The sequence below is a fragment of the Manacus candei genome, unplaced genomic scaffold, assembly GCF_025592945.1.
Source record: "Manacus candei isolate 608988 ecotype Guabito, Panama unplaced genomic scaffold, ASM2559294v1 h1tg000563l, whole genome shotgun sequence".
Taxonomy (NCBI): domain Eukaryota; kingdom Metazoa; phylum Chordata; class Aves; order Passeriformes; family Pipridae; genus Manacus; species Manacus candei.
The window spans coordinates 7051-33999 of NW_026138611.1; the positions used below are offsets into that span (position 1 = coordinate 7051).

At 53.7% G+C, this 26949-nt stretch overlaps 1 protein-coding gene across 2 annotated transcripts; it reads left to right on the top strand.

Annotated features, from left to right (window-relative positions):
- Window positions 1-1753: 1753 nt before the first annotated feature.
- Window positions 1754-26345, top strand: LOC127466016 (polypeptide N-acetylgalactosaminyltransferase 6-like). 2 transcript variants are annotated; one of them, XM_051776610.1, is made up of 12 exons: window positions 1754-2085; window positions 2355-2664; window positions 4328-4901; window positions 8020-8192; window positions 11360-11509; window positions 13082-13316; window positions 14533-14650; window positions 18191-18391; window positions 19357-19488; window positions 22291-22392; window positions 22487-22639; window positions 25815-26345. In XM_051776610.1, the coding sequence occupies exons 3-12, from the start codon at window positions 4408-4410 to the stop codon at window positions 25926-25928; spliced, it is 1872 nt and encodes a 623-aa protein (XP_051632570.1). In that variant the 5' UTR covers window positions 1754-2085; window positions 2355-2664; window positions 4328-4407; the 3' UTR covers window positions 25929-26345. The 2 variants fall into 2 exon arrangements, with proteins under 2 accessions (XP_051632570.1, XP_051632571.1); XM_051776611.1 differs by lacking the exon at window positions 1754-2085 and having other exon boundaries at window positions 2218-2511; window positions 2594-2664.
- The last annotated feature ends 604 nt before the right edge of the window (window positions 26346-26949 follow it).

A 26949-nucleotide genomic window follows, 5' to 3' on the forward strand; every position in this document is an offset into this window, starting at 1 on the left:
GTCGCCCGCGCCGGTGTCGATTTACTCCCATTTTATTCATCTTCCCTTTTTTCCCCCCCTTCCCCCCCCTCCCGAGGATTCCTCTCTCCATTTTCCTTCCTCTTCCCACCTTCCCCAGTCCTCCTAAAATTCCCACCAAACCCCTTTTAAACCCCTTTTCTGAACCCGAAAGGCTCCGCTGGGTCATTTTGGTGTTGGTTTTACTCCTATTTTATTCATCTTCCCTTTTTTCCCCCTCCCTCCCGAGGATTCCTCTCTCCGTTTTTCTCCCTCTTCCCACCGTTCCTCCTTCCCCAGGCCTCCTCAGATTCCCACCAAACCCCTCTTAAACCCCTTTTCTGAACCCGAAAGGCTCCGCTGGGTCATTTTGGTGTTGGTTTTACTCCTATTTTATTTATCTTCCCTTTTTTTTCCCCCCTCTCCTCACCCCGAGGATTCCTCTCTTCATTTTCTTTCCTCTTCCCACCGTTCCTCCTTCCCCAGTCCTCCTCAAATTCCCACCAAACCCCTTTTAAAACCCCTTTTCTGAACCGGGAATGCTCCGCTGGGTCGTTTTGGTCTTGGTTTTACTCCCATTTTATTCATCTTCCCTTTTTTTCCCCCCCTTCCCCCCCCCCTCCCGGGGATTCCTCTCTCCATTTTTCTCCCTCTTCCCACCGTTCCTCCTTCCCCAGTCCTCCTCAGATTCCCACCAAGCCCCTCTTAAATCCCTTTTCTGAACCCGAAAGGCTCTGCTGGGTCATTTTTGTGTCGGTTTTACTCCTATTTTATTTATCTTCCCTTTCCCCCCCTCCCGAGGATTCCTCTCTCCATTTTCCTTCCTCTTCCCACCGTTCCTCCTTCCCCAGGCCTCCTCAAATTCCCACCAAACCCCTTTTAAACCTCTTTTCTGAACCCCAAAGCTCCGCCGGGTCGTTTTGGGGTCGGTTTTCCGGGGTATGGGAACCTCGGAAACCTTGGAAACGTCCCTGGTGCCAGGCGGGGTTTCCGGGATGGCATTTTTGGGATGGGATGGAGCGGCATCCAGCCGGGATTTTCCAGCCCAGGGGCACCAGGAGCTCGACGCCAAACGCGCCCCAACCCCTTCCCAAAACAGGGTCGAAAAGCCAAATATAAATTAAAAATCCCCCCCAAAAAGGACGGGATCGGGGTCGGAGCCCCCGCGGGAGCCGCAGCTTGTTGTGCACAAACCCGAACACCTGAGCGCCGCCTCGGGCTTAATTAGCGCCGCGCTCCTAATGAGCTTCGTTAGCAGCGCGGCGGGAACACCCCGAGAGACGTGGGGACGATGGAGACAAATGGGATTTTTTTTTTTTCTCCCCCAAAATCCGCTTTTTTTTCCCGCCGTGCGACGAAGCCGTCGGGGCTCGGGGCGGGGGGCACAATTTCGAGGCAAGAGCGGAAAATACGAAGGGATTTAGGGTTTTTTCCCTTAATTCCGCTTTTCCGAGGAGCCGGCGGGTGGGGAAAGGGCCGCCCTTGGCAGCGGAGCGTGGAGCGGCCGCCGCCTTTGATCCCGCGGCGCTCAAAGGGGGAACCTTCCTCCTCCTCCTCCTCCTCCTCCTTTTCCTTCTCCTTCTTCTCCTCCTCCTCCTTCTCCTTCTCCTCCTCCTCCTCCTCCTCCTCCTCTCAACCCGAACTTCCTCGCCCTTGAAGTTGTGGCAGGTGCCCTCCTCCGCCCCCTTTTTCCGAGAGAATAAATAGGAAAAAAAGGGGGGGAAAAGGGAATAAAGGGCAGAGGGGGAAGGACCCGGAGGAGGAGGCGGTGAATGGATCCCGCCGTGCTCGGCCACGCTCGGGCGGCCGCGGCTTCACAAAGAGGAGCCGCGGGAGGGTTTTGGGGTTTTTTTGGGGGGAAGGGGGAGGTGGGAAAAGCTCGGAGCTTCCGACGGATCCCGCTGGAAATTCGGGAGCTGGCGCCGGAGCTCGCGGTGGCCGCAGAGCCGCCGGACCCGCCGCTCCCGCTCGGCAGAACCTGCGGAGGCTCCTTCCCAGGAGTTTTCCTTCTCCCGGGAGTTTTCCTTCTCCCAGGAGTTTTCCTTCTCCCAGGAGTTTTCCTTCTCTCAGGAATTTTTCTTCCCTGGAGTTTTCTTCTGCCAGGACTTTTCCTTCTCACAGGAGTCTTCCTTCTCCCAGGAGTTTTCCTTCCCAAGAGTTTCCATCCGAGGAGTTTTCCTTCTCCCAGGAGTTTTCCATCCCTGGATTTTTCCTTCCCTGGATTTTTCCTTCCCTGGAGTTTTCTTTCTCTCAGGAGTTTTCCATCCCTGGATTTTTCCTTCCCTGGAGTTTCCTTCTCCCAGGAGTTTTCCTTCTCCCAGGAGTTTTCCTTCTCCCAGGAGTTTTCCTTCTCCCAGGAGTTTTCCTGCTCTCAGGAGTTTTCCTTCTCCCAAGACTTTTCCTTCTTTCAGGAGTTTTCCTTCTCTGGAGTTTCCTTCTCCCAGGAGTTTTCCTTCTCCCAAGACTTTTCCTTCTCGGGAGTTTTCCTTCTCTCAGGAATTTTTCTTCCCTGGAGTTTCCTTCTCGGAAGTTTTTCTTCTCTCAAGAGTTTTCCTTCCCAGGAGTTTCTTACTCCCAGGAGTTTTCCTTCTCCCAGGAGTTTTCCATCCCAGGAGTTTTCCTTCTCTCAGGAGTTTTCCTTCTACCCAGGCAGTGAAATTTATATTCGTGCGTTGTTAATATTACGTTGTTAATATTGCTTTACTATATTGCTCTATTAATGTATTAATATAATAATATATCATAATATATTAATATAACAATATATTAATACCATAATGTTAATATTATTTTATTATATTGGCCTATTAATATATTAATATAATAATATGAAGTAATATATTAATATAACAATATATTAATATCGTAATGTTAATATTAGTTTACTGTATTGGTCTATGAGTGTATTAATATAACAACATATTATATATAATAATATTAATATTACAATTTATTAATACTGTAATGCTAATATTACTTTATTATATTGCTCTATTAATGTATTAATATAATAATATAATATAGAGAGTAATATATTAATATAGCAATATATTAATATAACAATATATCAATATTGTAATGTTAACATTACTACATTGCTCTATTAATGTATTAATATAATAACATATTAGATATAATAATATATTAATATAACAATATATTAATATAGCAATATATTAATATCATAATGTTAATATTATTTTATTATATTGCTCTATTAATGTATTAATATAACAATATAACAATATATTAATATAACAATATATTAATACCGTAATGTTAATATTACTTTACTATATTGCTCTATTAATGCATTAATATAATAATATATTACATATAAAATAATATATAAATATTACATATAAAATGATATATAAATATAACAATCTATTCATGCATTAATATATCAATATTGCATTATTATATATTATTATATATTATCAACCTGGTCTAGTGGAGGGTTCCCTGCCCGCGGGAGGGGAATGGAATATATTTATATTTATATATTCTATAATACATATATATACATATAATACATATATATACATATAATACATATATATACATATAATACATATATATACGTATATAATACATATAGAATATATTAACATATTAATATATTCTATATTAATAGAATATATTTATATATACATATAATACATATCTATAATACATATATATATACATATATATACATGTATAATATATTAATATAATATGTATAAAATAATATAATATATATCTAATATATATTGAATATATTAATATATTCTATAATACATATATATACATATAATGCATATATATAAATATAGAATACATATAGAATATATTGATATAATGTATATATAAAATAACATAATATATGTAGAATATATATAGAATATGTTAATATATTCTATAATACATATATATATATATAATACATATATATAATACATATATATACATATAATACATATATATACATATAATACATATATATACATATAGAATACATATAGAATATATTAATATAATATATATAAAAATAATATAATATATTATATATCTAATATATATAGAATATATTATGTATCTAATATATATAGAATATATTAATATAATATATATAATATAATATATTTTATATCTAATATATATAGAATATATTATATATCTCATATATATAGAATATATTAATATAATATATATAATAATATAATATATTATATATCTAATATATATAGAATATATTAATATATCCTATAATACATATGTAATATTTTAACACCCGGGGCACGCACCCAAAGCGCGTCTGACCCGCGGCTCCTTCTCCTCCCCGCAGCTTCCCGGAGCAGAGCAGCGCGCCATGAACCGCCCCTGAGACCTCGCAGGAACCTCCCAGACCGCGCCAACCCCCCCAAAATGAGGCTTTTCGGCCGCCGCTCCGGCCCCTGGAAGGCGGCGCTGGCGGGGGCGGCCTTCCTCTTGGTGCTCTTCCTCCTGGCGCTGCCGCGGGCCCGCCGGGCGCGGGGCGCGGAGGGGCCGTGGCTGCGGAACATCGCGCAGGGCCGGGCGCAGGTGCTGGGGCTGATGCTCGGGGCCGTGCACAACCTGCGCGACTCGATGCCCAAACTGCAGATCGGGGCCCCGCAGCCCCCCCGCGAGCCGCTGCCCCCCGCGGGCCGGCCCTGCCCGCCCGGGGTCTACACGGCGGCCGAGCTGCGGCCCCTCCTCGAGAGACCCCCCCAGGACCCCGCCAGCCCCGGCGCCGACGGCAAGGCCTTCAAGAAGGAGCGCTGGACCCCCGAGGAGAGCAGGGAGAAGGAGCGGGGCTACGAGAAGCACTGCTTCAACGCCTTCGCCAGCGACCGCATCTCCCTGCACAGGGCGCTGGGGCCCGACAGCCGCCCCCCGGAGTAAGAGCCGGGCCCCAAAACCGCGGGGACAGCGGGTTCCCGGGAATCCGGACCTCGTTCCCTCAAATCTGGCCCCGCTGCCTTCAAATGTTACCCTTATTCCCAAAAATTCGGCCCTTATTCCTTAAAATTGGGTCCTTATTCCCTTAAAATTTGGCCACTTATTCCATTAAATTTGGCCACTTAATCCTTAAATTTGGCCCCTTATTCCCTTAAATTTGGCCCCTTATTCCCTTAAATTTGGCCCCTTATTCCCTTAAAATTTGGTCACTTATTCTCTTAAATTTGGCCCCTTATTCCTTAAATTTGGCCCCTTATTCCTTAAATTTGGCCCCTATTTCCCTTAAAATTCGGCCACTTATTCCTTAAGTTTGGCCCCTTATTCTCTTAAAATTTGGTTACTTATTCCTTAAATTTGGCCCTCGTTCCCTTAAATTTGGCTACTTATTCCTTAAATTTGGCCCCTTATTCCCTTAAGTTTGGCCACTTATTCCCTTAAGTTTGGCCACTTAATCCTTAAATTTGGCCACTTATTCCATTAAATTTGGCCCCTTATTCCTTAAATTTGGCCCCTTATTCCCTAAAATTTGGCCCTGGTGCCTTCAAATGTTACCCTTATTCCTTAAAATTTTACCCTTCTTCCCTCAAATTTGGCCACTTACTCCTTTACAATTTGGCCTCTTATTCCTTTACAATTTGGCCACGTATTCCCTTACAATTCCACCTTTTATTCCCTTAAAATTTCGCCATTTATTCCCTTAAAATTTGGTCACTTATTCCCTTAAGCTTGGCCCCGATGCCTTAAAATGTTACCAGTATTCCCTTAAATTTGGCTCTTATTCCTTAAAATTTTGCTCTTACTCCTTATATTTGGCCCTTATTCCCTTAAATTTGGCACTTGTTCCCTCAAATTTGACCCTGATGCCTTAAAATGTTACCCTTATTCCTTTAAATTTGGCCACTTATTCAGTAAAATTTGGCCCTGGTTCCCTTAAATTTGGCCCCAGTGCCTTCAAACGTTACCGTTATTCCCCAAAATTTTACCCTTATTCCCTTAAATTTGGCCCTTATTCCTCAAATTTGGCCACTTATTCCTTTAAATTTGGCCACTTATTCCCTTAAATTTGGCCCCTTATTCCTTACAATTTGGCCACTTCTTACCTTAAAATTGACCTTTATTTCCTTAAATTTGGCCCCGGTGCCTTCAAATGTTACCGTTATTCCCAAAAATTTAGCCACCTATTCCTTAAAATTGGGTCCTTATTCCTGAAATTTGGCCACTTATTCCTTAAAATTTGGCCATTTATTCCCCTACAATTTGGCCACTTATTCCTTAAAATTTGGCCATTTATTCCCCTACAATTTGGCCACTTAATCCCTTAAATTTGGCCTTTATTCCTTACAATTTGGCCATGTATTCCCTTAAGATTTGGCCACTTATTCCCTTAAATTTGGCCCTTATTCCTCAAAATTTGGCCACTTATCCCCTTAAAATCTGGCCTCTTATTCCTTTAAATTTGGCCACTTATTTCTTACAATTTGGCCACTTATTCCCTTAAATTTGGCCACTTATCCCCTTAAAATTTGGTCCCTTTTTCCTTTAAATTTTACCGTTATTGCCTTAAATTTGGCTCTTATTCCTTTAAATGTTGCCCTTATTCCTTAAATTTAGCCACTCATTCCCTCGAATTTGGCTCTTATTCCTTAAAATTTAGCCACTTACTCCCTCAAATTTGGCCCTTTTCCCCTCGAATTTGTCCCTTTCCCCCTTGAATTTGGCCCTTATTCCTTAAAATTCAGCCACTTATTCCCTTGAATTTGGCCGCTCATTCCCTTAAATTTTTGCCCCCGTTCCCCGAAATTTCAGGGGGTGTAAACCCGCCCGGGGACGGGGCGTCTCTCGGCGCTGGCAGCTGAAAACCGGCGGCAGAGCCGAACCCGACCCTATTTATTAATATTTCCCCAGTTCCGGCCCCTCGGGTCGGTTTGAGGGCCCCGCGCTCTTTGTGCCTCCGGTACCTGCTCGGGGGCTCCGGGATCTCCCCCTCCCCTCTCCCTCTTTTATTCCCGCCGGCTCCAGAAATCCCACTTTTTCTTTTCTCAGCCGAGCGGAACAACCCCGGAGCCCGCTGGGTGTGCGGGGACAGACAGGGGGGAGGAGGGAAACGGGGAAATCCAGGGATTTCCTCCTGCCGGATTAACCACGGGGGGCCCCCCGACCTGCCTGCGCCGGGGGGGAGGGAATTCGGGCTGGGAAAAGCCTGGAATGGGAGGGAGAAGAGGAGCCCCCTCCCCGTTCGATCGATTATCTGCGATCGGCGGGGACAAAGGGGGGGTCGGGAACGGGAATCAAAGCTGGGATGTACCAGGAGGGCCGGGAATGGGAATCAAAGCCGGGATGAGCCGGGGGGGTCGGGAATGGGAATCAAAGCCGGGATGAGCCGGGGGGGTCGGGAACGGGAATCAAAGCGGGATGAGCCGGGGGGGTCGGGAATGGGAATGAAAGCCGGGATGAGCCGGGGGGGTCGGGAATGGGAATGAAGCCGGGATGAACCGGGAGGGGCCGGGAATGGGAGGTCAAAGCCGTGGGGGGTCGGGAACGGGAATCAAAGCCGGGATGAGCCGGGAGGGGTCGGGAATGGGAATGAAAGCCGGGAGGAGCCGGGAGGGGCCGGAATGGGAATCAAAGCCAGGATGAACCGGGAGGAGTTGGGGAATGGGAATGAAAGCCGGGATGAGCCGGGAGGGACCGGGAACGGAATCAAAGCCGGGATGGAGCCGGGGGGGGGCCGGGAACGGGAATCAAAGCCGGGATGAGCCGGGAGGGGCCGGGGAATGGGAATCAAAGCCGGGATGAGCCGGGAGGGGCCGGGAATGGAATCAAAGCCGGGATGAACCGGGAGGAGTTGGGAATGGGAATGAAAGCCGGGATGAGCCGGGAGGGGCCGGGAATGGGAATGAAAGCCGGGATCAACCGGGAGGGGCCGGGAATGGGAATGAAAGCCGGGATGAACCGGGAGGGACCGGAGCCGCCCTCCCGCCGCGGGCTCTGGGGGTCAGAGGGGTCGTTCCCGCCGCTCCCCCCGCCACCAACCCCCCCTGTCGCGTGTCCCCAAAGGTGCATCGACCAGAAGTTCAAGCGCTGCCCGCCCCTGCCCAGCACCAGCGTGGTGATCGTGTTCCACAACGAGGCCTGGTCCACCCTGCTCCGCACCGTCTACAGCGTCCTGCACTCGGCCCCCGCCAGCCTGCTCAGGGAGGTCATCCTCGTCGATGACGCCAGCACCGACGGTGGGGACACGGGGGACACGGGGGAGACATGGGGGGACACGGGGACAGAGAGGTGTCGGAGCTGGGGTGGGATGTGGGGACACGGGGGTGTAGGGACCAGAGGGATGTGGGAGTTGTGGTGGGATGAGGGGAGAGGGATGAGGGAGCTGTGGTGGGATGCAGGATCCAGAGGGATGTGGAGCTGGGATGGGATATGGGGACACAGGGGTGTGGGAGCTGGGATGGGATATGGGGACACAGGGGTGTGGGAGCTGGGATGGGATGTGGGGACACAGGGGTGTGGGGACCTGCTGCACCCCATGTCCAGTGTCCTGCACTCGGCCCCCGCCAGCCTGCTCAGGGAGGTCATCCTCGGGGGATGACGCCAGCACCGATGGTGGGGACACGGGGGGACACGGGGGACACGGGGACAGAGGGGAGTGGGAGCTGTGGTGGGATGTGGGAAGAGAGGGATGTGGGGACAGAGGGATGAGGGAGCTGTGGTGGGATGCAGGATCCAGGGGAATGTGGGAGCTGGGGTGGGATATAGGGGCAGAGGGATGAGGGAGCTGTGGTGGGATGTGGGAGCTGGGGTGGAATGCAGGATCCAGAGGAATGTGGGGACCAGAGGGATGTGGGAGCTGGAGTGGGATGAAGGAGCTGTAGTGGGATATAGGGGCAGAGGGATGTGGGGACAGCGGGATGAGGGAGCTGTCGTGGGATGTGGGGACAGAGGGATATGGGAGCCACGATGGGATGCAGGATCCAGAGGAATGTGGGGACCAGGGGGATGTGGGAGCTGTGGTGGGATGTGGGGACAGAGGGATGAGGGAGCCATGGTCGGATTCAGGGGCCAGAGGGAGGAACAGGAGCCCTGGCAGGGTGTGGGGATCAGAGGGATGCGGGAGCCCTGGTGGGATATGAGGCCAGAGGGATGTGGGAGCTGGGGTGGGATGCGGGGCCAGAGGGATACGGGGGGTCGGGGGGGTGCAGGAGCCGTGGTGGGATGCAGAGGCCGGAGGAATGTGGGGACCAGAGGGACGTGGGAGCCGTGGTGGGATGTGGGGCCAGAGGGATGTTGGGAACTGTGGTCGGATTCAGGGGCCAGAGGGATGCAGGAGCCGTGGTGGGATGTGGGATCAGAGGGATGTGGGATCAGAGGGATGCAGGTGGGATTTAGGGGGCAAAGGGAGGAACAGGAGCCCTGGCAGGGTGTAGGATCAGAGGGATGTGGGATCAGAGGGATGCAGGTGGGATTTAGGGGGCAGAGGGAGGAACAGGAGCCCTGGCAGGGTGGTAGGATCAGGGGATGTGGGATCAGAGGGATGCGGGGGATGCCCGGTGTCCATTCCCGGGAGCCATGGCTCCGATCCACCGGGAGAAGCGGCTCGTGCCGATCCCGGGGCAGCCCCGGGACGTTCCAGCGGCTCCTCCCGCCCTTCACATCCCCGGGGATTTTCCCTTCCCCAACAAACACCAATCCCGACCCGGCCCGGGACACAAACTGGGCGCTCCCGCGAACACCTCGGTCACGGCAAACCCCGCGAGCCGCGCCCGGGGCTGATTAATTAACCACGTTAACAGCGCCTGGGGCTAATCAATTAACCACGTTAACCACGCCCAGGCTAATTAATTAACCACGTTAACCGCGCCCGAGGCTAATTAACTAACCACGTTTAACCGCGCCCGGGCTGATTAATTAACCACGTTAACCGCGCCCAGGGCAAATCAATTAACCACGTTAACCACGCCCAGGGCTAATTAATTAACCACGTTAACCGCGCCCGGGGCTGATTAATTAACCACGTTAACCGCGCCCGGGGCTAATTAACTAACCACGTTAACCGCGCCCGGGGCTGATTAATTAACCACGTTAACCGCGCCCGGGCTGATTAACTAACCACGTTAACCGCGCCCGGGGCTAATTAATTAACCACGTAAACCGCGCCCGGGGCTAATTAACCGGCGGGTTCAGGGTGGGTGTGTGGGAGGCGCGGACTCCACCTCGGCCCGGATAAATTCCCACTTCGAGGAGCCTCCGGTGCCGCGGGGCTGCACCGCCCGCGACCGCGCCCCCGCTGCGGTGGGGACGGGGGGGGCACTCGGGGTCCCTTCCCGGGGTGGTTCTCGGGGGGGTCCCAGCTCTCCCGTGGCCATTCCCAGCTCTCCCGTGGCCATTCCCAGCTCTTGGCTGCCCCGATATCCCGGTGTCCTGTGGTGACCCCGTGCCCGGTGTCCCCCCCCCTCAGTGACAGTTCGGTCCCGGTGACACCTGAGGCTCGGGGACGGGACCTCCTCCCCCCGGCAGCGCCCTGATCCCTCTCCAGGGGGGGATTCCATGGGAAGGGGCATTGGATGAGGAGAGGGGGGCGAGTCCTTCGCGAAACTCCCTTTCTTTGGCCAAACCCAGTGTGGATTTAGCCAAACCCAGTCCGGATTTAGCCAAAAACAGTGTGAATTCGGCCAAAGCCAGTCCGGATTTAGCCAAAGCCAGTCCAGATTTAGCCAAAACCAGTCCGGATTTAGCCAAAACCAGTTTGGATTCAGCCAAACCCAGTCCGGATTCAGCCAAAACCGCTGGGATTTGGGGAAAGACGATTCCACGTGTTTGAATCCGAAGCCGGGAGCAGCAGTTCTGGGGATGGGATGGGACGGGTGGGATGGAATGGGACGGGGTGGGGTGGGATGGGATGGGAGCAGCAGTTCCTGGGATGGAAGGAGTGGGATGGGATGGGAGCAGCAGTTCCTGGGATGGGAAGGGGTGGGATGGGATGGGAGCAGCAGTTCCTGGGATGGGAAGGGGTGGGATGGAAGCAGCAGGGTGGGATAGGATGGGGTGGAATGGGAGCAGCAGTTCCTGGGATGGGATGGAAGCAGCAGGGTGGGATAGGATGGGAGCAGCAGTTCCTGGGATGGAATGGGAGGGGAGGGGATGGGAAGGAGGGAAATGGGATGGGATAGGATAGGAGGGGGACAGCAGGATGGGATGGGATGGGATGGGAGGGGGTGGAAGGGGATGGAAGGGGATGGGAGGGGATGGGATGGGATGGATGGGATGGGATGGGATGGGATGGGATGGGATGGGATGGGAGCACCAAGGCGGGCTCGTGGGACGCAGGAACCGCCTCCTGCCCATCCCGACGGCTCCGGCTCCTGTCCCCCCGTCCCCCCGCCCCCGAATCCCGCAGAGTACCTGAAGGAGGAGCTGGATCGCTACGTGGAGCAGCTGCAGATCGTGCGCGTGGTGCGGCAGCGGGAGCGCAAGGGGCTCATCACGGCGCGGCTCTTGGGGGCCAGCGTGGCCAGCGGGGACGTGCTCACCTTCCTGGACGCCCACTGTGAGTGCCCGCCCCGCCCGGGGGTCCCCAGAGACCTCCCCCCCTTTTTCCTCTTTTCCCCTTCCCCTTCTTAACCCCCTTTTCCTCTTCTTTTTTTTTCCTCTTCCCCCTTTTTTCCTCTCCCCCCTTTTTTTCTACTTCCTCCCTTTTATCCTCTTCCCTCCTTTCTTCCTCTTTATTCCCTCCCTTTCCTTCTCTTATTCTTCCCTTTCCCCTTCCCCCTCTTTTTTCTTCTTCCCCTCCTTTTCCTCTTCTCTTTTCCTCCCCCCTTTTTCGTCCTCCCCCCTTTTTCCTCCTCCCCCCTTTTTCTCCTCCCCCCTTTTTCCTCCTCCCCCCTTTTTCCTCCTCCCCCCTTTTTCCTCCTCCCCCCTTTTTCCTCCTCCCCCCTTTTTCCTCCTCCCCCCTTTTTCCTCTCCCCCCTTTTTCCTCCTCCCCCCTTTTTCCTCCTCCCCCCTTTTTCCTCCTCCCCCCTTTTTCCTCCTCCCCCCTTTTTCCTCCTCCCCCCTTTTTCCTCCTCCCCCCTTTTTCCTCCTCCCCCCTTTTTCCTCCTCCCCCCTTTTTCCTCCTCCCCCCTTTTTCTCCTCCCCCCTTTTTCCTCCTCCCCCCCTTTTTCCTCCTCCCCCCTTTTTCCTCCTCCCCCCTTTTTCCTCCTCCCCCCTTTTTCCCTCTCCCCCCTTTTTCTCCTCCCCCCTTTTTCCTCCTCCCCCCCCTTTTCCCTCTCCCCCCTTTTCCCTCTCTCCCCCCCTTTTCCCTCTCTCCCCCCCTTTTCCCTCTCTCCCCCCCTTTTCCCTCTCTCCCCCCCTTTTCCCTCTCTCCCCCCCTTTTCCCTCTCTCCCCCCCTTTTCCCTCTCTCCCCCCCTTTTCCCTCTCTCCCCCCCTTTTCCCTCTCTCCCCCCCTTTTCCCTCTCTCCCCCCCTTTTCCCTCTCTCCCCCCCTTTTCCCTCTCTCCCCCCCTTTTCCCTCTCTCCCCCCCTTTTCCCTCTCTCCCCCCCTTTTCCCTCTCTCCCCCCCTTTTCCCTCTCTCCCCCCCCTTTTCCCTCTCTCCCCCCCTTTTCCCTCTCTCCCCCCCTTTTCCCTCTCTCCCCCCCTTTTCCCTCTCTCCCCCCTTTTCCCTCTCTCCCCCCCCTTTTCCCTCTCTCCCCCCCTTTTCCCTCTCTCCCCCCCCTTTTCCCTCTCTCCCCCCTTTTCCCTCTCTCCCCCCCCTTTTCCCTCTCTCCCCCCCTTTTCCCTCTCTCCCCCCCTTTTCCCTCTCTCCCCCCCTTTTCCCTCTCTCCCCCCCTTTTCCTCTCTCCCCCCCCTTTTCCCTCTCTCCCCCCCTTTTCCCTCTCTCCCCCCCTTTTCCCTCTCTCCCCCCTTTTCCCTCTCTCCCCCCCTTTTCCCTCTCTCCCCCCCTTTTCCCTCTCTCCCCCCCTTTTCCCTCTCTCCCCCCCTTTTCCCTCTCTCCCCCCCTTTTCCCTCTCTCCCCCCCTTTTCCCTCTCTCCCCCCCTTTCCCTCTCTCCCCCCCTTTTCCCTCTCTCCCCCCCTTTTCCCTCTCCCCCCTTCCCCTCTCCCCCCCTCTCCCCGGTTCCCAGGCGAGTGTTTCCACGGCTGGCTGGAGCCGCTGCTGTCTCGCATCGCGCACGAGCCGCGGGCCGTGGTGAGCCCCGACATCGCCACCATCGACCTGCACACCTTCGAGTTCTCCAAGCCCGCGCCCGGCGGGAAGCAGCACAGCCGCGGCAACTTCGACTGGAGCCTCACCTTCGGCTGGGAGCTGCTCCCGGCCCGCGAGCGGCAGCGCAGGAGGGACGAGACCTTCCCCATCAGGTGGGAGCACCCGGGGCTGCTCCTTCTCCCGGAAAATCGGGGCTTCGTGCCTCTGGGGGAGCGATTCTGCTCCTTCTCCCGGAAAATCGGGGGCTTGGTGCCTCTGGGGGAGCGATTCTGCTCCTTCTCCCGGAAAATCGGGGCTTGGTGCCTCTGGGGGAGCGATTCTGCCCCTTTTCCCCAAAAAATTGAGGGATTTGGTGCCTCTGCGTGAAGAATTCTGCCCCTTTTCCCAACAAATTGAGGGTTTTGGTGCCTCTGGGGGAGCGATTCTGCCCCTTTAACCCCAAAATTGATGGGCTTGGTGCCTCTGGGGGAGCGATTCTGCCCCTTTTCCCCCCAAAATTGAGGGTTTTGGTGCCTCTGGGGGAGTGATTCTGCCCCTTCACCCAAAAAATCGGGGACTTGGTGCCTCTGGGGAAGCGATTCTGCCCCTTTTCCCAGAAAATCGGGGGTTTGGTGCTTCTGGGGGAGCGATTCTGCCCCTTTTCCCCCAAAATTGATGGGTTTGGTGCCTCTGGGGGAGCGATTCTGCCCCTTTTCCCAAAAAATCGGGGGGTTGGTGCCTCTGGGGGAGCGATTCTGCCCCTTTTCCCCAAAAAATTGAGGGTTTTGGTGCCTCTGCGTGAAGAATTCTGCCCCTTTTCCCGACAAATGGGTGGTTTTGGTGCCTCTGGGTGAGCAAGTCCGCCCCTTTTCCCAACAAATCGATGTTTTTCTCACTTTTGGTGCCTCTGGAGGAGCGATTCTGCCCCTTTTCCCAACAAATCAGTGTTTTTGGTGCCTCTAGGGGAGCGATTCTGCCCCTTCCCAGTGGACTTTTCCCCCTGGGGGAAGGCTGAGACCTTCCCCATCAAGCAATCCCAGCCGGGGGGGATTCCTGATCCGGCTGCTTTTGCTCCTTTTCCCAACAAATCAGTGGGTTTGGTGCCTCTGGGGGAGCGATTCTGCCTCTTTTCCCGACAAATTGGGGTTTTTCCCTCAGTTTTGGTGCCTCTGGATGAGCAATTCCTCCCCTTCTCCCAACAAATCGGTGGTTTTGGTGCCCCTGGGGGAGCGGTTCCGCCCCTTTTCCCAACAAATCAGGGTTTTCCTCAATTTTGGTGCCTCTGTGTGAGTGATTCTTCCCCTTCCCCGGTGGAGTTTTCCCCCGGGACATCCCCAAACTCGGATTCCCACCTTTTTGTTTGCATTTACCCCTCCTTTGCCCCCGCAGGTCTCCCACCTTCGCCGGGGGCCTCTTCGCCATCTCCAGGTCCTACTTCGAGCACCTCGGCGCCTACGACGACCAGATGGAGATCTGGGGGGGGGAGAACGTCGAAATGTCCTTCAGGGTGAGGTTCAGGTGTGAGGAAAACATCTCTCTTTTAAATTTAGATTTAATTCCGTTTCAATTGTAATTTTAAATGTTTTAAATCCCTCGTAAACCCCGGGGAAGGAAGAAACGAGGGAAGGATTTACTCGATGCGTCGGGACTTTCCTCCCGCCGAGTTTCTGGGGGAAAAGACCCCTCGGGTTTAAATTTCCTGCGTTTTATGGTTTTACAAAATCCCCCTTTTCAGTGTGACGTAAATAATGGGATGGAATATCGGGATATGGAGACTTCCCTAGTTTAGGCCCAGACTAAACCATCCCTGCAGGTCTGGCAGTAAATACCAGACTGGAATATCAGGATATGGAGAATTCCCTAGTTTAGGCCCAGACTAAACCATGACATTCCCACAGGTCTGGAATTAAATACCAGGCTGGAATACTGGGATATGGATTCCCACAGGTGTGGCAGTAAATAACAGGCTGGAATATTGGAATATAGAGACTTTCCTAGTTTAGGCCCAGACTAAACCATGACATTCCCACAGGTCTGGAATTAAATACCAGGCTGGAATATCGGGATATGGAGACTTCCCTAGTTTAGGTCCAGACTAAATCACTCCATTCCCACAGGTCTGGCAGTCAATAACATTATGGAATACTGGGATATGGATTCCCACAGGTCTGGCAGTCAAAAACAGGTTGGAATATCCAGATAGGGAGACTTCCCTAGTTTAGGCCCAGACTAAATCACTCCATTCCCCCAGGTCTGGCAGTAAATAACAGGCTGGAATATTGGGATATGGACACTTCTCTAGTTTAGGCCCAGACTAAACCATTCCATTCCCACAGGTCTGGAATGAAATACCAGGCTGGAATATCGGGATATGGATTCCCACAAGTCTGGCAGTCAATAACAGGCTGGAATATCGGGATATGGAGACTTCCCTAGTTTAGGCCCAGACTAAACCATGACATTCCCACAGGTCTGGAATTAAATACCAGGCTGGAATATCGGGATATGGAGACTTCCCTAGTTTAGGTCCAGACTAAACCACTCCATTCCCCCAGGTCTGGCAGTAAATAATGGGATGGAATATCAGGATATGTGCACTTCCCTGTTTTAGGCCCAGACTAAACCACTCCATTCCTACAGGTCTGGCAGTAAATAACAGGCTGGAATATCGGGATATGGATTCCCACAGGTCTGACAGTCAAAAACAGGTTGGAATATCCAGACAGGGAGACTTCCCTAGTTTAGGCCCAGACTAAACCATTCCATTCCCACAGGTCTGGAATTAAATACCAGGCTGGAATATCGGGATATGGAGACTTCCCTAGTTTAGGTCCAGACTAAATCACTCCATTCCCACAGGTCTGGCAGTCAATAACAGGCTGGAATATTGGGATATGGACACTTCTCTAGTTTAGGCCCAAACTAAACCATTCCATTCCCACAGGTCTGGAATGAAATACCAGGCTGGAATATCGGGATATGGAGACTTCCCTAGTTTAGGCCCAGACTAAACCATTCCCACAGGTCTGGCAGTAAATAACAGGCTGGAATGCTGGGACATGGAGACTTCCCTAGTTTAGGCCTAAGACTAAACCGTGAGATTACAATAGGTCTGGCAGTAAATAACGAGCTGGAATACTGGAATATAGAGACTTTCCTAGTTTAGGCCCAGACTAAACCATGACATTCCCACAGGTCTGGCAGTAAATAACAGGCTGGAATGCTGGGATGTGGACACTTCCCTACTTTAGGCCTAAGACTAAGCCCTCCTGCAGGTGTGGCAGTGAATAATGGGATGGAATATGGAGATTTGGACACTTCCCTGGTTTAGACCTAAGACTAAACCATCCCTGCAGGTGTGGCAGTGAATAATGGGATGGAATACTGGGATATGGACACTTCCCTACCTTAGGTCTAAGACTAAGCCCTCCCCTAGGTCTGGCAGTAAATAACGGGATGGAATATGGAGATTTGGACACTTCCCTGGTTTAGGCCTAAGACTAAACCCTCCCCCAGGTGTGGCAGTAAATAATGGGATGGAATATGGAGATTTGGACACTTCCCTAGTTTAGGCCTAAGACTAAACCATCCCCACAGGTGTGGCAGTAAACAACAGGCTGGAATACTGGGATGTGGACACTTCCCTACTTTAGACCTAAGACTAAACCCTCCTGTAGGTGTGGCAGTAAATAACGGGGTGGAATATCAGGATATGGACACTTCCCTGGTTTAGGCCTAAGACTAAACCCTCCCTGCAGGTGTGGCAGTGAATAATGGGATGGAATACTGGGATATGGACACTTCCCTGGTTTGGGCCCAGACTAAACCCTCCCGCAGGTGTGGCAGTAAACAACAGGCTGGAATACTGGGATGTGGACACTTCCCTACTTTAGGCCCAGACTAAGCCCTCCCGCAGGTGTGGCAGTAAATAATGGGATGGAATATGGAGATTTGGACACTTTCCTACCTTAGGCCTAAGACTAAGCCCTCCCTCAAGTGTGGCAGTAAACAACAGGCTGGAATACTGGGATATGGAGACTTTCCTACTTTAGGCTTAAGACTAAACCCTCCTGCAGGTGTGGCAGTAAATAACGGGGTGGAATATTGGGATATGGAGACTTCCCTAGTTTAGGCCTAAGACTAAACCCTCCCTGCACGTCTGGCAGTAAATAATGGGATGGAATATGGAGATTTGGACACTTCCCTGGTTTAGACCTAAGACTAAACCATCCCTGCAGGTGTGGCAGTAAATAATGGGGTGGGATGTTGGGATATGGACACTTCCCTGCTTTAGGCCCAGACTAAACCATGACATTCCAATGGGTCTGGCAGTAAATAACAGGCTGGAATATCAGGATATGGAGACTTTCCTGGTTTAGGCCCAGACTAATCCCCTCCATCCCTGCAGGTGTGGCAGTAAACAACAGGCTGGAATACTGGGATGTGGACACTTCCCTACTTTAGGCCCAGCTAAGCCCTCCCGCAGGTGTGGCAGTAAATAATGGGGTGGAATATGGAGATTTGGACACTTCCCTACCTTAGGTCTAAGACTAAACCATCCCTGCAGGTCTGGCAGTAAATAATGGGGTGGAATATGGAGATTTGGACACTTCCCTGGTTTAGGCCTAAGACTAAGCCCTCCCGCAGGTGTGGCAGTAAATAATGGGGTGGAATTTGGAGATTTGGACACTTCCCTACCTTAGGCCCAGACTAAACCCTCCCGCAGGTGTGGCAGTAAATAATGGGGTGGAATATGGAGATTTGGACACTTCCCTGGTTTAGGCCTAAGACTAAACCATCCCCACAGGTGTGACAGTAAATAATGGGATGGAATATTGGCATATGGACACTTCCCTGGTTTAGGCCTGAGACTAAACCCTCCTGCAGGTGTGGCAGTAAATAACGGGATGGAATATGGAGATTTGGACACTTCCCTACTTTAGACCCGGACTAAGCCCTCCCGCAGGTGTGGCAGTAAATAATGGGATGGAATATGGAGATTTGGACACTTCCCTAGTTTAGGCCTAAGACTAAACCATCCCCACAGGTGTGGCAGTGCGGGGGGCAGGTGGAGATCATCCCCTGCTCCGTGGTGGGCCACGTGTTCCGCTCCAAGAGCCCGCACACCTTCCCCAAGGGCACGCAGGTGATCTCCAGGAACCAGGTGCGCCTGGCCGAGGTCTGGATGGACGACTACAAGGAGATCTTCTACAGGAGGAACCAGCAGGCGGCCCAGATGGCCCGGGAGGTAAACTGGGCAGACTGGGAGGGCCTCACTGGTTCTGCTGGTCGGGGGGTGTGGGAGCTTCACCCGAGCAGGGGGAGGGGGGGAACCACCACGTGCAGAATCAGCCAAAAAAAGCTATTTTTGGTTATTTTCTCTGTTAAATCGGGGTGTTTTCTGGTAGAAAAATGACGATTTTTTTTTTTTTAATGTATATTTATATAAAAATGGGAGGGCTTTTATGACACGGAAAAGGTGCCAAAATATCTCAGGCCTGAGGGGACCCCCCCCACTGGTCTGGGATGACCCCCAGCTCTGAGAAGGGGTTTTTTGGGAGGTTTTCCTTCCTGTTTTCAGAGGTCAGTTTAATTTTCCCACGTGACTTCCTCTATAAAATATCATTTTTCTATAAAAATAAGGTTTTTTACTACACCACCAAAATCCCTCCGAGCTCTTGGGGAGTGGCCGGAGCCTGAGGGGACCTGCCAGGTCTGGGATGACCCCCAGCTATGAGAAGGGGTTTTTTGGGGGTTTTCCTTGCTGTTTTCAGAGGTCAGTTTAATTTTCCCACGTGGCTTTGTCTATAAAATATCATTTTCCCATAAAAATGGGTTTGTTTTTTTACACCACCAAAATACCCCCGAGCTCTTGGGGAGCGGCCGGAGCCTGAGGGGACCTGCCAGGTGACCCCCCCACCGGCCTGGGATGACCCCCAGCTCCGAGAAGGGTTTTTTTGGGGGGGATTTTCAGAGGTCAGTTTAATTTTCCCACGTGGCTTTGTCACTAAAATATCATTTTTCTATAAAAATGGGGTTTTTTTACAACATCAAAATCCCTCCAAGCTCTTGGGGAGCGGTTGGAGCCTGAGGGGACCTGCCGGGTCTGGGATGACCCCCCAGCTCCGAGAAGGGGTTTTTGGGTTGGTTTTTTTTTTCCCTTGCCGTTTTCGGAGGTTCAGTTTCGTTTTCTCCACGTGGCTTCGTCGATAGAAGTCGTTTGGTGACATTACAGAGCGGCGGCGGCTGCGGGAGCGGCTCCACTGCCGGAACTTCACGTGGTACCTGCAGAACGTTTACCCCGAGATGTTCGTCCCCGACCTCACCCCGACCTTCTACGGGGCGGTGAGTGCCGGGAGAGCGCCGAGAATTCCCGCCGGGAACAACCGAGCGGGAAAATCCCCCGGCCTTGGGTTGAGGGGGTCGCTTTAGGTGCTGCCGCGTCTGTCGCCTGTCCCCCTGTCTGTCCCCGTGTCTGTCCCCCTGTCTGTCCCCGTGTCTGTCCCCCTGTCTGTCCCCCTGTCTGTCCCCGTGTCTGTCCCCGAATCCGTCCCCGGCTGGCGGGGAGGGGTTTTTGGGCTGCGGCCCCGCTGGAATCCGGCAGAGCCGGTTTTTGGGGGGGCAGTTCCGGGGGGGGAACCCGCGGGGACGCGGCTTTTTGGGGCAGAGTGGGGACAAAGAGCTGCAAAGTTTCCCCTCGAGAGAACCGAACGCCGGCCCGGAACGGGATGGGCTTGGAAAACTCGGCTGGGGACGGGACACGGAGCTTCGGCTCCATCCCTAAGGAATTGGGAACAGGCAGGACACGCAGCTCCGGCTCCATTCCAAAGGAATCTGGGGACAGACAGGACACGGAGCTCCAATCCCATCCCTGAGGAATTGGGACAGGCAGGATTTGCAGCTCCAATTCCATCCCTGAAGAACTGGGAACAGACAGGACACGGAGCTCCAATTCCATTCCTGAGGAATTGGGAACAGACAGGACTCGGAGCTCCGGCTCCATTCCTGAGGAATTGGGAACAGGCAGGATTTGCAGCTCCAGCTCCATCCCTGAGGAATTGGGAACAGGCAGGATTTGCAGCTCCAATCCCATCCCTGAGGAATTGGGAACAGGCAGGATTTGCAGCTCCAATTCCATCCCTGAGGAATTGGGAACAGGCAGGACACGGAGCTCCGGCTCCATCCCTGAGGAATTGGGAACAGGCAGGACACGGAGCTCCAGCTCCATCCCTGAGGAATTGGGACAGGCAGGATTTGCAGCTCCAATCCCACCCCTGAGGAATTGGGAACAGGCAGGATTTGCAGCTCCAATCCCACCCCTGAGGACGGAGCTGCCCAAAAAGCCCCTTTTCCCCGAGCCGGGTGTTGTGTCCTGGGGCTGCCCCTCCCCAGCCGGGTCCGTGCGACAGCGGGGGACAGGGAGGGGACAGCAGGTGACAGGGAGGTGACAGCAGGTGACAGGGAGGTGACAGCGGTGACAGGGAGGGGACAGCAGGGGACAGGGAGGGGACAGAGGTGACAGGGAGGGGACAGCAGGGGACAGGGAGGGGACAGCAGGTGACAGAGGTGACAGGGAGGGGACAGCAGGTGACAGAGAGGGGACAGCAGGTGACAGCAGGTGTCAGCGAGGGGACAGCAGGTGACAGCAGGTGACAGAGACGTGACAGCAGGTGACAGAGAGGGGACAGCAGGTGACAGATGTGACAGCAGGTGACAGCAGGTGACAGAGAGGTGACAGAGAGGTGACAGAGAAGTGACAGCAGGTGACAGGGAGGGGACAGCAGGTGACAGAGGTGACAGGGAGGGGACAGCAGGTGACAGGGAGGGGACAGCGAGGTGACAGCAGGTGACAGAGGGGACAGCAGGTGACAGAGGGGACAGCAGGTGACAGAGGGGACAGAGAGGAGACAGCAGGTGACAGCGAGGGGACAGCAGGTGACAGCAGGTGACAGAGGGGACAGCAGGTGACACAGGTGACAGAGACGTGACAGCAGGTGACAGAGAGGGGACAGCAGGTGACAGAGGGGTGACAGCAGGTGACAGAGAGGGGACAGCAGGTGACAGGGAGGGGACAGCAGGTGACAACCAGGCTGGCGCCGGGTCCTGGCTCCCGTCCAACTTTTAATTCACCTTTTATTTCCTGGAGCCTCGGCCCGGGCGGTTTCTCCTTTGCCTCGGGGGTTGGCCCGGGCGTTCCCCGTGTCCTGGAAAGGTCCCGGCCCCGGACGCGGCGCTCCCGGCCCGTGTTTGCAGAGCGATCACCGGAGCCCTGCGCGGCCCGGAGCCGGGGCGGGGCCTGTCCCGCCCCTCTGAGACTCTTTTTCCCCCCCCCCTTTCCTCCTTTTCCCCCTCCCTTTCCTCCTTTCACTCCCCTTTTCCTCCCTTTTTCCTCTATATTCCCCTTTTCCTCTTTATTTCCCCCCCTTTTTTCTCTCCCCCCCTTTTTTCTCTCCCCCCCTTTTTTCTCTCCCCCCCCTTTTTTCTCTCCCCCCCTTTTTTCTCTCCCCCCCTTTTTTCTCTCCCCCCCTTTTTTCTCTCCCCCCCTTTTTTCTCTCCCCCCCTTTTTTCTCTCCCCCCCTTTTTTCTCTCCCCCCCTTTTTTCTCTCCCCCCCTTTTTTCTCTCCCCCCCTTTTTTCTCTCCCCCCCTTTTTTCTCTCCCCCCCTTTTTTCTCTTCCCCCCTTTTTCCTCTTCCCTCCCTTTTTTCCTTCTCCTTTCCTTTTTTCCCTCTTCCTCCCCTTTTTTTCCTCTTTCCTCCCTTTTTCCTCTTCCCCCTGTTCCTCCTCTTTATTCCCTCCCTTCCTCCTCTTTATTTCTCCCCCTCTTTATTCCCTCCCTTTTTTTCCTCTTCCCCCCCTTTTTCCTCTTCCCCCCCTTTTTTCCTCTTCCCCCACTTCCTCCTCTTCATTCCCTCCCTTTCCTCTTTATTTCCCCCCTCACCTTCCCCCCTTTTTCTCTCCTCGCCTTTCCTCTTCCCCCCTTTTCCTCTTCCCTCCCTTCCTCCTCTTTATTCCCTCCCTTTCCTCCTCTTTATTTCTCCCCCTCATCTTCCCCCCTTCCTCCTCTCCCCCCCTTTTCCTGCTCTTCTCCCCCGTCCTTCCTTTTCCCCTCCCTTCCTCCTCCTCTTTTTCCCCCTCCCCTCCCCGCAGATAAAAAATGAGGGCACCAAGAGCTGCCTGGACGTCGGGGAGAACAACCACGGGGGGAAGCCCCTCATCATGTACCCCTGCCACGGGCTGGGGGGCAACCAGGTGGGCGCCCCCGACCCCTCATTTCCCCTCCTGTCCCCCCGGGGGGTGACCCTCGGGGGGCTCGGCCCGACGCGTCCTCACCCTGTCCCCGCAGTATTTCGAGTACACGAGCCAGCGGGAGCTGCGGCACAACATCGGCCGGGAGCTGTGCCTGCGGGCGGGGCCGGGCCCGGCCGAGCTGGGCGAGTGCCAGTTCCGAGGGAAGCCCGGCCGGGTGCCCGCCAACGAGGAGTGGGAGCTGGGACAGGTGAGGGGGGCACCGCCCCGGCCCGGGAATCCCCTCTGGGGAGGGAGAATCGTCCCCGCCGCGGGGCTGGTCCTCTGCCGGTTCCCATCGGTCACACCCCTCGTTCATCCCCTCCGGTCACACCCAATTCACCCTCCTATCAGACCCCCATTCACCCCCCCCTCGGTCACACCCCTCGTTCATCCCCTCGGGTCACACCCAATTCACCCTCCTATCACACCCCTCGTTCACCCCCCCCCTTCGGTCACACCCTCATTCACCTTCTGGTCACACCTTCATTGACCCCCCCGGTCACACCCCCGGTCACCCCTTTGGTCACACCCCCATTCACCTTCTGGTCACACCCCCATTAAGTCCCTTGGTCACATCCCCATTCACCCCTTTGGTCACACCCCCATTGACCCCCCCAGTCACATGCCTGGTCACACCCCGGTCACACCCCCATTCACACCCCCATTCACCCCCTGGTCACACCCCCATTCACCCCCCGGTCACACCCCCCTTTGACCCCTCTGTCACACCCCCATTATCACCCTGGTCACACCCCCATTGTCCCCCTCGTTCACACCCCATTCACTTTCTGGTCACACCCCCGTTCACCCCTTTGGTCACACCCCCATTCAGCCTCTGGTCACACCCCCATTGACCCCCCCATGTCACACCCCCATTCACCCCTTTGCTCACACCCCATTCACCCCTCTGGTCACACCCTCATTGACCCCTCCCCTGGTCACACCCACATTCACCCTCTGGTCACACCCCCCTTTGACCCCTCCCCGGTCACACCCCCATTCACCCCCCCTTGGGTCACACCCTGTTGACCCCTTTGCTCACACCCCCATTCACATTCTGGTCACACCCCCATTCACCCCTTTACTCACACCCCTCGTTCACCCCCCCATTCACACCCCTATTCACCCCCTGACCCCACCCCCATTCACCCTCCCTGGTCACACCCCTATTGACCCCCCCCGGTCACACCCCCATTAACCCTTTGGCCACATCCCCATTGACCCCCTCGGTCACACCCCCATCCATCAACCCCGGTCACACCCCCAGTCACCCCCCAGTCACACGCCCCTTTGACCCCTCCCCTGGTCACACCCCCATTCACCTTCTGGTCACACCCCCATTCACCTTCTGGTCACACCCCCCCAGTCACACTCCCCTGTGACCCCTCCCCTGGTCACACCCCCATTCACCTTCTGGTCACACCCCCCCAGTCACACCCCCCTTTGACCCCTCCCTTGGTCACACCCCCATTCACCTTCTGGTCACACCCCCGTTCACCCCTTTGGTCACACCCCCATTGAACCCCCCTGGTCACACCCCCAGTCACCGCCCGCTCACACCCACATTGACCCCCTGGTCACACCCCCCATTCACCACCACCCCCCCTCCCATCATACCCCCACCGACCCCAGTCACCCCTTTGGTCACCCCTCCCACTCACCCCCCCCATTCACCCGGTCACACCCCCATTCACCCCTTTGGTCACACCCCGGTCACACCCCTGGTCACACCCCGGTCATACCCCCATTCACCCCCGAGGTTACACCCCTGTCACACCCCGGTCACACCCCCATTCACCCCTGGGTCACACCCCTGTAACACCCCTATCACACCTCATTAACCCCTTTGGTCACACCCCTGGTCACACCCCGGTCACACCCCCATTCACCCCTTGGTCACACCCTCATTCACCACCACCCCCCGTCACACCCCTGTCACACCCCTGTCACACCCCCACTCACCCCTTTGGTCACACCCCTGTCACACCCCCACTCACCCCTTTGGTCACACCCCTGTCACACCCCCATTCACCCCGAGGTTACACCCCTGTCACACCCCCATTCACCCCGAGGTTACACCCCTGTCACACCCCATCACACCTCATTCACCCCTTTGACCACACCCCTTTGGTCACACCCTGGTCACACCCCTGGTCACACCCCTGATCACACCCCGGTCACACCCCCATTCACCCCGAGGTTACACCCCTGTCACACCCCTATCACACCTCATTCACCCCTTTAGCCACACCCCTTTGGTCACACCCCCACTCACCCCTTTGGCCACACCCCTTTGGTCACACCCCCACTCACCCCTTTGGCAACACCCCTTTGGTCACTCCTTGGTCACACCCCCATTCACCCCCGGGTCACGCCCCCATTGACCCCCGGGTGGGATCGGGCTCTGCTCCCAGGAAGCAGCAGCAGGACAAGAGGGTTTGGTCTCCAGCTGTGCCAGGGGAGGGGCAGGTTGGATATTAGGAAGAATTTCTTTCCAGAGAGGGATCAGACACTGGAATGGGCTGCCCAGGGAGGGGGTGGATTCTCCGTCCCTGGAGGTGTTTAAGGACAGACTGGATGTGGCACCAGTGCCACGGGCTGGGAACCACGGCGGGGTTGGAGCGAGGGTTGGGCTGGATGAGCTCGGAGGTCCCTTCCAACCCGGCTGACTCTGTGATTTTGTGATTCTGTGATTCTGTGATTCTCTAATTCTCTGATTCTGTGATTCCATGATTCTCTGATTTTCTAATTCTGTGATTCTCTGATTCTCTAATTCTCTGATTCTCTGGTTCTTTAATTCTCTGATTCTGTGATTCTCTGATTCTCTGATTTTCTAATTCTGTGATTCTCTGATTCTCTAATTCTCTGATTCTCTGGTTCTTTAATTCTCTGGTTCTTTAATTCTCTAATGCTCTGATTCTCTAGTTCTGTGATTCTCTGATTCTCTGACTCTGTGATTCTCTAATTCTTTAATTCTCTGATTCTCTGATTATAAGATTCTGTGATTCTGTGATTCTCTGATTCTCTGATTCTTTGATTCTGATTCTCTGATTCCATGACTCTCTGATTCTCTAATTCTCTGATACTCTAATTCTCTGATTCTCTGGTTCTTTAATTCTCTAATTCTCTGATTCTCTGGTTCTTTAATTCTCTAATTCTCTAATTCTCTGATTCTCTGATTCTCTGATTCTCTAATTCTCTGATTCTGTGATTCTCTAACTCTCTGGTTCTCTGATTCTCTGATTCTCTGGTTCTCTAATTCTCTAATTCTCTAATTCTCTGATTCTCTGGTTCTTTAATTCTCTGATTCTCTGGTTCTTTAATTCTCTAATTCTCTGATTCTCTGATTCTGTGACTGATTGCTCCCCTTGGTTTCCCGGCAGAACCGGCTCATCAAGAACTTGGCCTCGGGTTCGTGCCTGACGGCGCGGGGGCCTCACCCGGCGCTCGTCCCCTGCGACCTCACCGACCCCCACCAGCTCTGGGCCTTCACCTGACCGGGGCTGAGCCCCCCCGGCCCCGGCCCCGCTCAGGAAAACCAGAACCCACAGAAAACCAACCCAAAACCTTCCTTGGTGGCTTCAGTTGAAGAAGCAAAAGCCTCAAAGCTGCTGCGTTTCGCCGTGACCTTGAACTGACTCCTGTGCCTTCGGAGCCGGGAATTCCGGGGGCCCCGCTGGGCCCGGGGGGTTCCCCAGGGCCCCCCAAAGTGTGGCACTTGTGGAGACCCCCGTGATGCTCCTCAGGACCTCCTGCTCGTCCTCCCCCTCCCCGGCTCCGGCCGGAGACTCCCGAGCTCCTCCCGGGCATGGAAAAGGTGGATTCCCTTCCCAGAGGGGGAATCCGGGTGGGAAAAGCGGGAAATGCGGGTGGTGACCACGGGGGGAGGTGACCACGGGTGGCTTGGGGTGGCCCCAGACGGGCAAGGGGAGGAATTGGGATCTGTGCCTTGGATTAGGGAGGGAGGGGATTTTAGGAAGGTCATGGGGAGATCGTGTTCCCGGGGAAACCCCGAGTTTTCCTTGGAGACTGGAGCAGAACTGCACCAGGTGCTTTGGGATTCTGGAGTTTTGTTCCCCTGGGGGCACACGACGATCCCCATGACCCCAAAGGCTGCTTCCCAGCGTTTTCCAGGGGCATTTTTGGGGTTTATAATTGTTGTTGTTGTTGCAAAATGACGATTCCCAGGGGCGATTCCCGCTCGGGCTGATCCCGAGCAGGATTTTCCCTGGATGCCACCACGGCATCCAGATCTCCTCAGGTCACCTCTAAGTCCTGGTTTGTTTGGGTTTTTTTTGTCAAGCCCGACTCCTGTCGCTGCCCCTTCCGTCGCCATTTCATTTATCCTCCAGGAAAATCCCCCCGGAAGGGACATAAAGGGGCAGAACCTGCCTTGGACACGGGACCTCAAATAAAGAGATGATTTATTTTCCACAGATCCCGTCTCCGGCTCCTCCCAGCTCCCCTCGCTCCTCCCATTCCAATTCCCTCCCTCTCCTTGCCCTGAAAACTCCCTTT

Excerpts from the sequence above, each read along its gene's own strand:
- LOC127466016 (XM_051776610.1), top strand. The coding sequence starts at position 4,408 with ATGAGGCTTTTCGGCCGCCGCTCCGGCCCCTGGAAGGCGGCGCTGGCG. Across the intron at positions 4,902-8,019 it reads CCCGACAGCCGCCCCCCGGA|GTGCATCGACCAGAAGTTCA; the intron begins GTAAGAGCCGGG and ends GTGTCCCCAAAG. Across the intron at positions 22,393-22,486 it reads ACGGGCTGGGGGGCAACCAG|TATTTCGAGTACACGAGCCA; the intron begins GTGGGCGCCCCC and ends CTGTCCCCGCAG.